This window comes from Coregonus clupeaformis, unplaced genomic scaffold (assembly GCF_020615455.1).
Source record: "Coregonus clupeaformis isolate EN_2021a unplaced genomic scaffold, ASM2061545v1 scaf3409, whole genome shotgun sequence".
NCBI lineage: Eukaryota > Metazoa > Chordata > Actinopteri > Salmoniformes > Salmonidae > Coregonus > Coregonus clupeaformis.
In genome coordinates, this window is record NW_025536863.1 from 26946 (window position 1) to 42876 (window position 15931).

The window sequence follows — 15931 nt, forward strand, 5'->3', positions numbered from 1 at the left end:
TCTGCCCACAAATTTTCTATAAGATTGAGGTCAGGGCTTTGATGGCCACTCCAATAACTTGACTTTGTTGTCCTTAAGCAATTTTGCCACAACTTTGGAAGTATGCTTGGGGTCATTGTCCATTTGGAAGACCCATTTGCGACCAAGCTTTAACTTCCTGACTGATGCCTTGAGATGTTGCTTCAATATATCCACATCATTTTCCTTCCTCATGATGCCATCTATTTTGTGAAGTGCACCAGTCCCTCCTGCAGCAAAGCACCCCCACAGCATGATGCTGCCACCCCTGTGCTTCACGGTTGGGATGGTGCTCTTCGGCTTGCAAGCCTTCCCCTTTTTCCTCCAAATATAACGATGGTCATTATGGCCAAACAGTTCTATTTTTGTTTCATCAGACCAGAGGACATTTCTCCAAAAAGTACGATATTTGTCCCCATGTGCAGTTGCAAACCGTAGTCTGGCTTTTTAATGGCGGTTTTGGAGCAGTGGCTTCTTCCTTGCTGAGCAGCCTTTCAGGTTATGTCGATATAGGACTCGTTTTACTGTGGACATAGATACTTTTGTACCTGTTTCCTCCAGCATCTTCACAAGGTCCTTTGCTGTTGTTCTGGGAATGATTTGCACTTTTCGCACCAATGTACGTTCATCTCTAGGAGACAGAACGCGTCTCCTTCCTGAGCGGTATGATGGCTGCGTGGTCCCATGGTGTTTATACTTGTGTACTATTGTTTGTACATATGAACGTGTTACCTTCAGGCATTTGGAAATTGCTCACAAGGATGAACCAGACTTGCGGAGGTCAACAAATTTTTTTCGGAGGTCTTGGCTGATTTCTTTTGATTTTCCCATGATGTCAAGCAAAGAGGCACTGAGTTTGAAGGTAGGACTTGAAATACATCCACAGGTACACCTCCAATTGACTCAAATGATGTCAATTAGCCTATCAGAAGCTTCTAAAGCCATGACATCATTTTCTGGAATTTTCCAAGCTGTTTATAGGCACAGTCAATTTAGTGTATGTAAACGTCTGACCCACTGGAATTGTGATACAGTGAATTATAAGTGAAATAATCTGTCTGTAAAGAATTGTTGGAAAAATTACTTGTGTCATGCACAAAGTAGATGTCCTAACCGACTTGCCAAAACTATAGGTTGTTAACAAGAAATTTGTGGAGTGGTTGAAAAACGAGTTTTAATGACTCCAACCGAATTGTATGTAAACTTCAGATTTCAACTGTATTAGCCATTTCATGCAATCTAGAGCCTTAATTATATCAAATAAGGAAACCATTCAAACAAACACAGTAAATCTCGGGAGACCGAGAAAGAGAGGAGGTAGTGAAAGGGTAGAGACAGTGAAAGAGGAGACAGTGAAAAATAGGAGACAGTGAAAGAGAGGAGACAGTGAAAGAGAGGAGACAGTGAAAGAGGAGACAGTGAAAGAGAGGAGACAGTGAAAGAGAGGAGAGAGTGAAAGAGAGGACACAGTGAAAGAGAGGACACAGTGAAAGAGGAGACAGTGAAAGAGGAGACAGTGAAAGAGAGGACAGTGAAAGAGAGGAAAGAGTGAAAAGAGAGGAGACAGAGAAAGGGTAGACCAGGGGAGAGAAAAAGAGACAAGGCCCACTGCACTGAGGGATTTGACAGACAGACACGCACACCCTGCCACAGCACACAGGTGGTGTGGGATATAAATACCCAGTGATGAAGAATGGATAAAACACAGTCTGCCCACACTGGTCTCTGTCTCAGGGACCTCACGAGGAGCCATTCTTATAGCATCCCAAATGGCACTGATGCACTATTTTTACCACCTAGCCCTTAGGACAGTGTTTCTCAAACATCTCCTCAGGGACCCCAGCTGTTCCATGTATTTGATCTATTCCAGAGCTAGCACACCTGATTCAACTTGTCAACTAAAAATCAACCCCTTGAATAAGTGAGTCAGGTGAAATAGTTCAGAGCTACAACAAAATTGTGAAACATCTGGGGGTCCCAGAGGAGAACCACTGCCATAGGGAATAGGGTGTCCACTCTTCTCTTCCCCTCCCCTCTCCTCCTCCCCCACGTCCCAAATCGCACCCTTTTCCGTATATAGTGCACTACTTTGACCAGAGTCTATGGGGAATAGGGTGCCATTGTCTGCCACAGTGGACACATCATAATATCCATAAAAACACAGAAATGGTTCCAATGGTTTACAAAAACATTAAATGAATTGTGTGTTTGGTGTAGGCTTACCTTGGTGTGACATTTTGATAGCTGTGTAATTCTCTCTCGGACAAGGTGAGTTTTATCAATATATTCGCCTCAATTTACTCAAAATAAATTGCAATGCTAATTATTGATAAAAGTTACCTTGTCCGAAAGAGATCTGAAAGGTTATCAAAACGTCACTCCAGGGTAAGCTAACATGAAACACAGACCTTATATGAAGTAGTTCTAAAATCCCAGATGGAAAAAATGAATGGTGAAAAACTATTGGAACCGCTTTCTGGGTTTTATGACTCATCGAACACAGGGTGAAGCGTGGCTTAATATGACCACACCCTCGAGTAGGGTACAGACGTAGGGTACTCCCTTTACTCCCATGTTAAATCTCCCTGAGGAGAAACCTTCCCTTTCCCAGGACACTGACACAAGTATCAAACCTCTCTGGGTTGTCAGAGAGATGCTGGCATACGTCTCCATTTCTAACTTGTTTCCTATCTTCAGACAGGATGAAAGTGGGATTTGCTGTATCTGGGTCTAGAGTCACATCCACTGTGGCGAGAAACATCCACTTTATTATATATATGTATATATATATATATATTTTTTTTAAACATAAATATGGGGAAGTTATTTTACTGCAGGACTTTACTGTAGACATATGTAGCCTATAAACATAGAAAATGCACCATTCTTTGTCTGAGACTTTATGTCCCAGACCCTTTAGATAGAGCTTTAACCTGATCTTTATCAACTGATCCATAATGGAACCACTCTGAACAGTTACCAGATGACTTTATACACCACTTACGTACGTCTACGTGTGGGTGAACAAGTTGTATATCATTTTTATTTATATTGTTTTCTCTCTAGTAACCCATTGTACACATACAGTGCATTTTGAAAGTATTCAGACCCCTTGACTTTTTCCACATTTTGTTACGTTACAGGCTTAGGTTTCTCAGAAGATGTTCGATCGCGTTGAAGTCCGGGATGTGGCTGGGCCACTCAAGGACATTCAGAGACTTGTCCCAAAGCCACTCCTGTGTTGTCTTGGCTGTGTGCTTAGGGTCATTGTCCCTAAGCACAGAAGTTTGAGGTCCTGAGAGCTCTGGAGCAGGTTTTCATCAAGGATCTCTCTGTACTTTCCTCCGTTCATCTTTCCCTGTCCCTGCCGCTGAAAAACATCCCCACAGCATGATGCTGCCACCACCATGCTTCACAGTAGGGATGGTGCCAGGTTTCAGATGTGACGCTTGGCATTCAGGCCAAAGAGTTCAATCTTGGTTTCATCAGACCAGAGAATCTTGTTTCTCATGGTCTGAGAGTCTTTAGGTGCCTTTTGGAAAACTCCAAGTGGGCTGTCATGTGCCTTTTACTGAGGAGTGGCTTCTGTCTGGCCACTCTACCATAAAGGCCTTATTGTTGTAGTGCTGCAGAGATGGTTGTCCTTCTGGAAGGTTATCCGGTCTCCACAGAGGAACTCTGGAGCTCTGTCAGAGTGACCATCGGGTTCTTGGTTACCTCCCTGACCAAGGCCCTTCTCCGCCGATTGTTCAGTTTGGACGGACGGCCAGCTCTAGGAAGAGTCTTGGTGGTTCTAAACTTTCATTTAAGAACGATGGAGGCCACTGTGTTCTTGGGGAACTTCAATGCTGCAGAAATGTTTTTGTACCCTTCCTCAGATGTGTGCCTCGACACAATCCTGTCTCGGAGCTCATGACTAGGTTTTTGCTCTGACATGCACTGTCAACTGTGGGACCTTATACAGACAGGTGTGTGCCTTTCCAAATCATATCCAATCAGTTGAATTTACCACAGGTGGACTCCAATCAAGTTGTAGAAACATCTCATGGACAATCAATGGAAACAGGATGCACCTGAGCTCAATTTCGAGTCTCATAACAAAGGGTCTGAAAACATACGTAAAAACAATTTTTACTTCCTTATCCAACTCATGTGTGCAAACCAATTATACATATATTATAATAATTAGTTAATTGTAGGCTATCCAATTCCTGCTGTAGGGTATCCAATTCCTACTTACAGGCTATTCAATTCTTGCTACTGCAGTGTTCAAATGTAGGCTATCCAATTCCTACTTATATACTGATCCAACAGTATTTTCATGTGATTATAGGAAAGCCAATCCCTACTATTGGAGACAATGTAAATCAGTTTCCTTAGATTTACTCACTGGATCAATTTACTTAGATCCTCTGAACCAGTTCACTGGCCAGATTCATTATTATAGGAAAATAGTTCAGCCAAATTGAGCCCCAACATTTTGTGGATGAGGAGGACAAGAGATATTTCACCATTAAGGCTCGGCTGGGAAACAGACAGTCCCTCACAAATAATTTTTAATAAGGTCTTGTAGTGTCGAGTTAATGTGGCTAATTATGCTGTAACAAAGGAGTCCGCTTATACTGAGCTTTGATCATAAGTTTTATTCATATCACAAGATTTCAGCATAAGTTTACAGATGTCTATAGCATCCGGAGAACAGAGTCCCAAAATAATAAGTCTGTTCTAATGTTCTTTGTCTCTAGCCCATACTTATAATCTTTACAGAAATATGGGTGGCTCCCTCTACTGTCCAATCCCCTGTCTACAACAAACAGACTCCCTCTGTTCTATGAGGTGTCACTCTAAAAAGGCTCCCTCTGAAACTGAATAAACATCCTCTCAGGTTCCACTTAAAACATTAGCAAAGTCATAATTCTCCATACACTACAGTCTCTTACCTTTTATAGTTGTGGCCAGAGGGATGTCTGGGTCCAAGCCAAGCGAAACAGATAAAAAAGTCAGGTCGCTCTCATCTGGGTCACAGCACCAAATGTTGTGGAAAACTCAATCCAAAGATTAAGGCATAGACCATATAATTGTATAATAAAAACATATTTAATCAAACAGTTGCGAGGGAGATCTGTCTCTGATTTCACAGGGAAGAACTCCAAGAGTAAATGGTTACATGTCCCTCATATAGTGGGAGGTGACAATACAATCATATTGTTACACAACAGTTATTTATACAAGCAACAGTTCCAGAACACAATGGCCTTGTGTTAGAGTGCAGACATACCAGGAGTCTATGAAAGGCGTAACATCACAGTCCAACACAGAACATATCCCTTGAGAAGTTACAACAGCTCACCCCAAATTCTGCCACCACAAAAGGATGACATTCAGCATAAATTATACAAGGTGAATTTCCTCTCTGTTAGTATAATCATATAGTGATAAACACATTCCAATTCATTCAGACTGTGAGTAACACACACACACACACACAGTATTTCAATGTTTGGTATAAAACAGTCAGTCAGTGACATCTACAGGAGTGATGACCAGTGACCTGTTATAAATAGTATCAGAATAAAATAATGGATAAAGTTTCTCAGTGAAGGTGTAGCCAGTGAAAGAGTAGATATGAGACCTGGCCTCCACATTGTAGAAGGAGACCTGACCCTCCTCATAATCCACAAACACCCCCACCTTCTGGGGCTTCTCTCTCAGGGAGAGGGGGACAGAGGGCCAAGTAAGAGCCTTGTACTTTCCTTTCCTCAGCCACACAGTCCAGCATCCATTGTCAGGTTTCAGGTAAAAGTTATTCTTGACCACTCTCTGACCACTCCTAAAGTCCACCCAGTCTTCCCCTCCACCTGCACCTCATAGTAGAATCTCCCTGAGGAGAAACCTTCCTTTCCCAGGACATAGTGAACTTTATCAAACCTCTCTTGTTTTGTTATACGTTTAACTTGTTTCCTGTCTTCAGACAGGATGAGGTTATGATGTGCTGTATCTGGGTCTAAAGTCACATCCACTATGGAGAGAAACACACTCTTTATTAGAATAATTAAATAAAGATATCAATATGGGGGACTGCATTTTACTGCTCAGTCCATTACTCTAGGACACATGTATAGTGATGTGCTGTATCAGGGTCTAGAGTCACATCCACTGTGAAGTGAAAAATAGTCTATAAAAATGAGAAGAAAATAACATCAATATGGGGGACGGCATTTTACTGCAGGACTTAATGTACAGTACATTACTGTAGACATACAGTGGGGGAAAAAAGTATTTAGTCAGCCACCAATTGTGCAAGTTCTCCCACTTAAAAAGATGAGAGAGGCCTGTAATTTTCATCATAGGTACACGTCAACTATGACAGACAAATTGAGCAAAAAAAATCTGGAAAATCACATTGTAGGATTTTTTATGAATTTATTTGCAAATTATGGTGGAAAATAAGTATTTGGTCACCTACAAACAAGCAAGATTTCTGGCTCTCACAGACCTGTAACTTCTTCTTTAAGAGGCTCCTCTGTCCTCCACTCGTTACCTGTATTAATGGCACCTGTTTGAACTTGTTATCAGTATAAAAGACACCTGTCCAGGGACGGCCTGTTCAATAGGGCGATATGGGCGACGCACTGCCAAACGGGAAAAGGAAGGGATTTTTTTCTAATCAATTATATCACGGCAACAGTAGTTATCAGTGTTCTAATCTGATCTGACTGCCACTAAATGTCAAATCAGGCTAAAGTCGTGGCTTCAAATGGCCCGCCCGTTTTTGGGGCGATTTCAGTCAGGTTGAAAATCGCCCAGAAGTCTCTCATAGCCTGTCATGTAAAATCTATTTTTTTCAAATTTCAAAGCTTTCAATACATTCTCTATGGGTGTCTGTGGGCTTGCACTTACGCGCTTTCGTCATAACGTGACGTGAACCATGAACGTAACTAAGACAATAGCGGCTAGTAGCGTCTCTGTTGCGACCTGCAGTGTGGCGTTATTTTATGTTTTTAATTTGTAGACTTAGTTTACAAACATTCTGCCAACCATGGATTTCCAGTGGTGGGTTTTGGACTGATCTTGTTGATCGTGTACATACCCGCTACTGAACGGACTAAATAATGAAACGCTGCTGGCAGCGGAATCCATTACAGCTGGGAGACTTGGCTGGATGACAGAGTCCCCGGACAGAGAAGTGGAGCCGGCCGGCTTCACCCTGGTCAGAGCGGACCGCGATCCTGGTAAGAGAGCGACTCTGTACCCCCGACATTGAACTGCTTTCTGTGTCACTGCGACCTTACTATCTGCCCCGTGAGTTCCCCCAATTGTTTGTTACCGTTGTGTACTGTTGATAATCACAAGTTTACTGGAGAACTGAGACCAAGTAGAGACTTTGGACAGGGTGGATATGGTATAATAAAGGCAGTTTATTCAGAGGTAAAGATATCTGGAATCGCGTGCACGGACCCGTTCGTCAAACTCTTAGGGAGCTATCTGAAGAGAGCCCGAAAACATTGTGTGCAGACATTTTATACAATAAATGATGTAGGTTGAATCTAGTAGTTCTGATCTTCTGATTGGTCCTGATGAGTTGCGAGGTCCCCTCCACTGTTGCATTGGCTCTGAGTCGGGTTCTCTGTCTTCAAATGTTCAGCCTAAAGAGAGGGGATTTTTTGTGTGTGTGTGTGTGTGTGTTTAACAGTGATGATGTGTGTGTGTGTGTGTGTTATCAGTGATGATGTGTGTGTGTGTGTGTGTGTGTGTGTGTGTGTGTGTGTGTGTGTCCTCAGAGCAAGAACTCGTGAGTTGGAAGAACTGAGAGACCTATGGCGTGGGTGTTGTCCTTGGCCACCTGCTGACAAGGCTGACAAGATAGGACTCTTTTGTCCATTGTTATAGGATAGGAACAGCATTGATTGAAAACAAACGCCCAACACAAAATGGGTCATGCACAAGATTTTAGTCAGACCAAGCTATAACATTATATATTTACTACGACAGTACATTCAACCAAAAGCTAATATAACAAAGGCATCAGAGATTATTTATAATCTGTCACAGAAACTGGAATCCATCTCCCCAGATCGAGTCAATAAATGCTTCTGTATTGACTTATATGCTGCCCCCTGTCTTCATGTTGTTGCTGGACATATCTTTTTTAAAATGTGTGTAGGTCACCTAAATCATCAGAAAAATTGCCCCTCCTGAGAATTTTTTCAGGAGCCGCCACTGCACCTGTCCACAACCTCAAACAGTCACACTCCAAACTCCACTATGGCCAAGACCAAAGAGCTGTCAAAGGACACCAGAAACAAAATTGTAGACCTGCACCAGGCTGGGAAGACTGAATCTGCAATAGGTAAGCCGCTTGGTTTGAAGAAATCAACTGTGGGAGCAATTATTAGGAAATGGAAGACATACAAGACCACTGATAATCTCCCTCGATCTGGGGCTCCACGCAAGATCTCACCCCGTGGGGTCAAAATGATCACAAGAACGGTGAGCAAAAATCCCAGAACCACACAGGGGAGAGCTGGGACCAAAGTAACAAAGCCTGCCATCAGTAACACACTACGCCGCCAGGGACTCAAATCCTGCAGTGCCAGACGTGTCCCCCTGCTTAAGCCAGTACATGTCCAGGCCCGTCTGAAGTTTGCTAGAGTGCATTTGGATGATCCAGAAGAGGATTGGGAGAATGTCATATGGTCAGATGAAACCAAAATAGAACTTTTTGGTAAAAACTCAACTAGTCGTGTTTGGAGGACAAAGAATGCTGAGTTGCATCCCAAGAACACCATACCTACTGTGAAGCATGGGGGTGGAAACATCATGCTTTGGGGCTGTTTTTCTGCAAAGGGACCAGGACGACGGATCCGTGTAAAGGAAAGAATGAATGGGGCCATGTATCGTGGAGATTTTGAGTGAAAACCTCCTTCCATCAGCAAGGGCATTGAAGATGAAACGTGGCTGGGTCTTTCAGCATGACAATGATCCCAAACACACCGCCCGGGCAACGAAGGAGTGGCCTCGTAAGAAGCATTTCAAGGTCCTGGAGTGGCCTAGCCAGTCTCCAGATCTCAACCCCATAGAAAATCTTTGGAGGGAGTTGAAAGTCCGTGTTGCCCAGCGACAGCCCCAAAACATCACTGCTCTTGAGAGAGATCTGCATGGAGGAATGGGCCAAAATACCAGCAACAGTGTGTGAAAACCTTGTGAAGACTTACAGAAAACGTTTGACCTGTGTCATTGCCAACAAAGGGTATATAACAAAGTATTGAGAAACTTTTGTTATTGACCAAATACTTATTTTCCACCATAATTTGCAAATAAATTCATAAAAAATCCTACAATGTGATTTTCTGGATGTTTTTTCTCATTTTGTCTGTCATATTTGACGTGTACCTATGATGAAAATTACAGGCCTCTCTCATCTTTTTAAGTGAGAGAACTTGCACAATTGATGGCTGACTAAATACTTTTTTTCCCCACTGTATGTAGCCTATAGGTTGTTATTGATAACATGAGTATACTGTAGATATGCATGTGTGATCATGTTATTTCAAGTAATCCCGGTATGTGAAGATATTAATATTAATGTGAAACTCTAGGTGGGTGGACTGGAGAGTACATCACACTGACCTGCATGTCTTCTGATGGTTTCAAATTCTAGAATATAGAGAAAGAGTTTGTCAGATTTGGGGGATACCAGAAACTATGGTAATATAATGTTACAGTAGTGTATACTGTATGGTGCACTTGGAACATGATGCCAAATCTCCCTCTCTTAATCTCCAAACTTTAATGATAAGGTGAGGGATACATATCCAAAGTGACATGGTGTAAAAATACCATAATATACTGTAGTATACCTACAAACAACAGAAATATGATATGAAGACATCAAATATATTTGAAATACAATTCAGTGTCATTAATTTACCTGGACACCCCTTCATGTTTACAAAATCTGTGGGTAAATTCAACAAATAAAACCAATTATAATTCCAGTTCATTAAAGTGTGAAAATGTTTTAATACAACTAAATATAAATATTGTTGTGAACATTGCCATCGCAGTGAGTAAACATTAATTCCAATACAGTTATATTTTACCACATAATTATGACTAATCTTTGTGCTATTTGCATATTTGCTCAATGCATATTGTAAGCCCTTAGAAAAGGGCTCTCCAACCCTGTTCCTGGAGGGCTACCATCATGTACAGTGGGGAGAACAAGTATTTGATACACTGCCGATTCTGCAGGTTTTCCTACTTACAAAGCATGTAGAGGTCTGCAATTTTTATCATAGGTACACTTCAACTGTGAGAGACTGAATCTAAAACAAAAATCCATAAAATCACATTGTATGATTTTTAAGTAATTAATTTGCATTTTATTGCATGACATAATTATTTGATACATCAGAAAAGCAGAACTTAATATTTGGTACAGAAACCTTGGTTTGCATATACAGAGATCATACGTTTCCTGTAGGTCTTGACCAGGTTTGCACACACTGCAGCAGGGATTTTGGCCCACTCCTCCATACAGACCTTCTCCAGATCCTTCAGGTTTCGGGGCTGTCACTGGGCAATACAGACTTTCAGCTCCCTCCAAAGATTTTCTATTGGGTTCAGGTCTGGAGACTGGCTAGGCCACTCCAGGACCTTGAAATGCTTCTTACGGAGCCACTCCTTAGTTGCCCTGGCTGTGTGTTTTTCGGGTCGTTGTCATGCTGGAGGACCCAGCCACGACCCATCTTCAATGCTCTTACTGAGGGAAGGAGGTTGTTGGCCAAGATCTCGCGATACATGGATCTCCATCCTCCCCTCAATACGGTGCAGTCGTTCTGTCCCCTTTGCAGAAAAGCATCCCCAAAGAATGATGTTTCCACCTCCATGCTTCATGGTTGGGATGGTGTTCTTGGGGTTGTACTCATCCTTCTTCTTCCTCCAAACACGGCGAGTGGAGTTTTGACCAAACAGCTCTATTTTTGTCTCATCAGACCACATGACCTTCTCCCATTCCTCCTCTGGATCATCCAGATGGTCATTGGCAAACTTCAGACGGGCCTGGACATGCGCTGGCTTGAGCAGGGGGACCTTGCGTGGCGCTGCAGGATTTTAATCCATGACGGCGTAGTGTGTTACTAATGGTTTTCTTGAGACTGTGGTCCCAGCTCTCTTCAGGTCATTGACCAGGTCCTGCCGTGTAGTTCTGGGCTGATCCCTCACCTTCCTCACGATCATTGATGCCCCACGAGGTGAGATCTTGCATGGAGCCCCAGACCGAGGGTGATTGACCTGTCATCTTGAACTTCTTCCATTTTCTAATAATTGCGCCAACAGTTGTTGCCTTCTCACCAAGCTGCTTGCCTATTGTCCTGTAGCCCATCCCAGCCTTGTGCAGGTCTACAATTTTATCCCTGATGTCCTTACCACAGCTCTCTGGTCTTGGCCATTGTGGAGAGGTTGGAGTCTGTTTGATTGACTGTGTGGACAGGTGTCTTTTATACAGGTAACGAGTTCAAACAGGTGCAGTTAATACAGGTAATGAGTGGAGAACAGGAGGGCTTTAAAGAAAAACTAACAGGTCTGTGAGAGCCGGAATTCTTACTGGTTGGTAGGTGATCAAATACTTATGTCATGCAATAAAATGCAAATTAATTACTTAAAATCATACAATGTGATTTTCTGGATTTTTTTGTTGATTCCGTCTCTCACAGTTGAAGTGTACCTATGATAAAAATGACAGACCTCTATATGCTTTGTAAGTAGGAAAACCTGCAAAATCGGCAGTGTATCAAATACTTGTTCTCCCCACTGTAGGTTTTCACTCCAACCCTAATCTAGTGCACCTGATTCTAATAATTAGCTGGTTAATAAGTTGAATGAGGTCAGTTACAACTAAGGTTGGATCGAAAAACCTATAGGAAGTTAGCTCTGTAGGAACAGGGTTCCTGAGAATATGTATTGTATATTGACCATAAGGGTCTAGTAATGCATCATGTATATCTCCTACTTACCCAGCTGATCAGTGAGTATCTACAGACAAACAGATTAATTCAAGTCAATTAAAGCATTCTTAAAGGTGAATCATTAAATTAATTGTTGACAGGGGGATGGGGACCGTGAAAACAATGTGATAAACTATGTTAAATATGTAAGGATTTTAAATCCATGAAACTAGCTGTTGTACTAGCATCCATTTCTGTAACATTTTCATGTAATGGGGATTGTTTGTCTCCAATTGTTGTTTGGTATCCCAATATAATTGGGAGTTTTAAAAAAAATGACACATTGATGCAAAGGAGTGTTGGACACAACTTACTCAGCCTACAATCCTTGTCATCTTGAACTTTCTCTGCAGACATAAAAAGAGAACAGTTAGCGTGAACATCCTTAATGAACACATCTCACATCCATGGAGAAGACAATTATTAAAATCTGAACATATGACACATTGATGCATAGAGTTTCTTACTAATCAATTACCTTAATTCATCAATCAAGTACAAGGGAGGAGTGAAAACCCACAGACACTCAGTCCTCCGTGGAATGAGTTTGACACGTGCATAGGACTGTTAAACTCTAATTATTCAACTCGTCTTTAACTGCAGACAGAAAAAGAGAGTCATTAGAGAGAACATCCTTAGTGAACATGAGAACCTCAGTGTTTTCTCTGACAACGTTCCATTTATGGAGGAGAAAACTGATGTTTGACAGTAAGACACTTCTTACCTAGCGCTTGACTGTGGATACATCTGCAGACATAAAAATAGATAACAGTTAGAGGAAAGTTCCACAAAAGGATCTACTCAAGTTGTTTTTTTGACAAAGTCCTTTCCATGAAGGAGCCAATTACACTGATGCGGTTCAGGTAAACCACGCACTGTGATTTAAAGAAACCTTATATTAAAGATTCTGGTATTTTTGTGGGGAAAGTTGTTTCAAATAGAAATGTTTCCCTATACATAGAAAATTGCATTTTATTTATAGAAATCCTTAAATACACATGTACAGTATCTGACCAATGTCTGCTTTTTACTTCTAAAGGTCAAATAGGGGGTTCTTATATTTGTCCTGTTTCACTGCATGTACAAGTGGTTAACCTGTACGAGTGTGAGGTGTGAAATGGAAATGTGTTTTTTGCATATCCCAGCTCCTCCTGAGACACCCTCGGAGAGTGGGGTCATGGCCAGGGATCAGCCATTATTGATGACGACCCTGGAGCAATTAGGGTTAAGTGCCTTGCTCAAGGGTAGATCAACTGATTTTTTTTCACCTTGTCGGCTCAGGGAATCAAACTAGCAAGCTTTCGGTTCTAGTACCCAACTCCTTGTGTGTGCAACTATGGAAACTGCACTGTAAAACATTTACATTCAGTCAAATAAACTCTTTAATTAGTTTTCTATTACGGTAGTCATTAAACAAACGATTCCAGCGCCAGATGGTGAAAGCTAATATGACCACAAGTTCAATGCTCAGAGAGACAATCACTGCAAAGGCCACTCTCCATGTGTCTGTATGAACAAGGAACAGCTCACCTGCAAGACACAAATCAACTGAGATCAGTGACATGCTTACCACTGCTACCAAATAATAATATTAAAGGGTCATTTCAGTCATAAAGAATGATTTGTCAAACTTTTACAGACCTCAAATGCAGACTAATGTCAAAATGAAACCATACCCCATGACATCAGTTGTGTAGATCCAGCTATATGCCTCAATGCCAAATGAATGGAAAAGATGAGTACCATCTGTTTTCCTGGTTTATTTTGTGTATATCTTTTCCATTCATTTGGGGTGGAGGCATATAGCTGGATCTACAAAACCAACATTTCATTTTGACAATAGAACACTTTATTGTTCTAAAAATGTCGACAAACTTGTATCCAATTGTCCTATTTATGTTTCATTATTACTCAGCCTTTGTAATACAAAAGCATATAAAACATTACAAGTGTTTCATATCAGCTAAACAATAATATGATGTTGTGCAACTCACTAGGGATGTGAAACTCTGTCTCCATGTTGATCTGCTCACTGAGTTGCCTCTGTCTGAGTCTGCAGGTAAAGTGGTTGGTGTCAGTCTCCTTTACGATGGTCTTTAGTTTGACTATGTAGAACACCTCATAGTCCCTGTCTGTCTCTGAAGGTCCAGCAGACAGAGTGACCCCTTCACTGTCCAGCCACTCCAACTCAGGCTCAGGGAACCAGCCTTTAGATACACACAGCAGACCCATCCCTCCTTCTTTCTGTCCCTCAATGGAAAGCTCTGGCTTGGATCCTATAGCTACAGACACAAAGGGAGACTGGAGATGAAGTACTGCTGAGATTGGAAACAGAATCATGTACTTGAAGGAACAGAGGATTGCTATTATATTTATGAGAAAAAAAATTCACCTGTTATGTAGACTTGAATGGTGGCATCATCATATGGGTCTTAGACTGAACAAGACATTTGTAAAGTCCATCATCAGTGCCTTGTACCCTGGTCAGTTTCAAAGAGGTGCTGCCCTTCTTCAGTTCCTCTTTAAACAATGATGTCCTTCCCTCGTAGGAGCGGATCTGATCATGGTATTTGTCTCTGCCGTCTTGGTAGAGATGGACGTGAATGTTTGACTGATGGACTGTGAGGTTGAATCTGAACCAGACAACTCTCATGTTCTCAGCGCTGATGTTGGGTTTGATGTAACAGGGCAGAATTATGTCATCACCAGCCACAGCAGCAATGGCACGAGTCGGACCAAGAACCTCAAAACTTTCTGGAGAGAGAATCAACCATTCAGATTTTACAAACCTCACTAAAGACACATGTTGGTGCAAGTCATACTCAGGTACTGATGTGTCACAACAACTATCATGCTGTGATCATCATGTACCAGTGCTGGTCAGGATTATGTACACTATCACACACACACACATACACACACACACACATACACACACACATACACACACACATATACACACACACACACACAAAGACAGAATGTGAGGGTACTGTACCAGAGTCTGCTCTGTGCAGGAGAAGCAGGAGAGTCACACACAAACAACATGGCCCAGTCATCATGATGACCTCTTTACCCTGAGATTAAAGACAGACAGACTCTCTTAAGTATGTCAACTTTATCACAATATAGTTTAAAGTATGTCATATTGTGGCACAAACTGGGCTGGAGTGAGAGAGTAACATTTGAAAGTTCAGGTTGAATTAGGCCGATTTATCCATGTAAACATAAAGGGAGAAAGGAACAAAGATCAACTGAAACTCTACCCTCCCTGATACTCAAGTTTACAGTCAGTTCTTAACTCTCACTTTGCACGCAGAGCAGAACACAACTGAGAAGGACCTAGTTTCAAGATGGACTTTGGGGAAAGGCAGGAAGAATGAGGAATAAAATAACGTGCTTCCACTGCAAGGCAGGAATGGTCACAAATGAAAGGGGAAACCCAGATAGGTCACATGGGGTAGAAATCTGAAGCATCTGGTGCGGGCCACTCACCACCAAATATGGTGATAAGAGGAAGTCCAGTGGAACGCAAATACGTCCTAAAATTAGCCAATAGGATCTCGCTATCTCTGTGCTTGGCTCACCCACCACCTTGCCTGTTCTGTCCACTGTGCTTTATTGGCTCCCAATGTAAACAACACTGCTTTTCTATCTTGGGTAGTTACAATAATCTTTGCTTTCGTCTCCAAAAGTGAAAGTGAAACTCCTGAACTATCCTGATCTATCGCACTGACTTCAAGTTAACACTAGAGGGCAGTAGACACATATTGATCAAAGGGACATGGCAGATGGGCTGTGGTGCTGTAGAGGGGAAAGTACATCTTCATGTTAGGAAATACACATCACTTACAATCATTTTTCGGATCATATTTACATGATTTTATTTTATTTTTATGATGTGC

The 15931-nt window shown here is 41.8% G+C and overlaps 1 protein-coding gene across 1 annotated transcript; it reads right to left on the reverse strand.

Annotated features, from left to right (window-relative positions):
- Positions 1-5205: 5205 nt before the first annotated feature.
- On the reverse strand, positions 5206-15085 carry LOC123489888 (butyrophilin subfamily 2 member A1-like). The gene is given in 6 exon segments (XM_045220237.1): positions 5206-5706; positions 5844-6037; positions 14021-14308; positions 14419-14454; positions 14457-14780; positions 15025-15085. Coding segments are annotated over 6 exon segments (1077 nt in total). The 3' UTR covers positions 5206-5532.
- Positions 15086-15931: the final 846 nt, after the last annotated feature.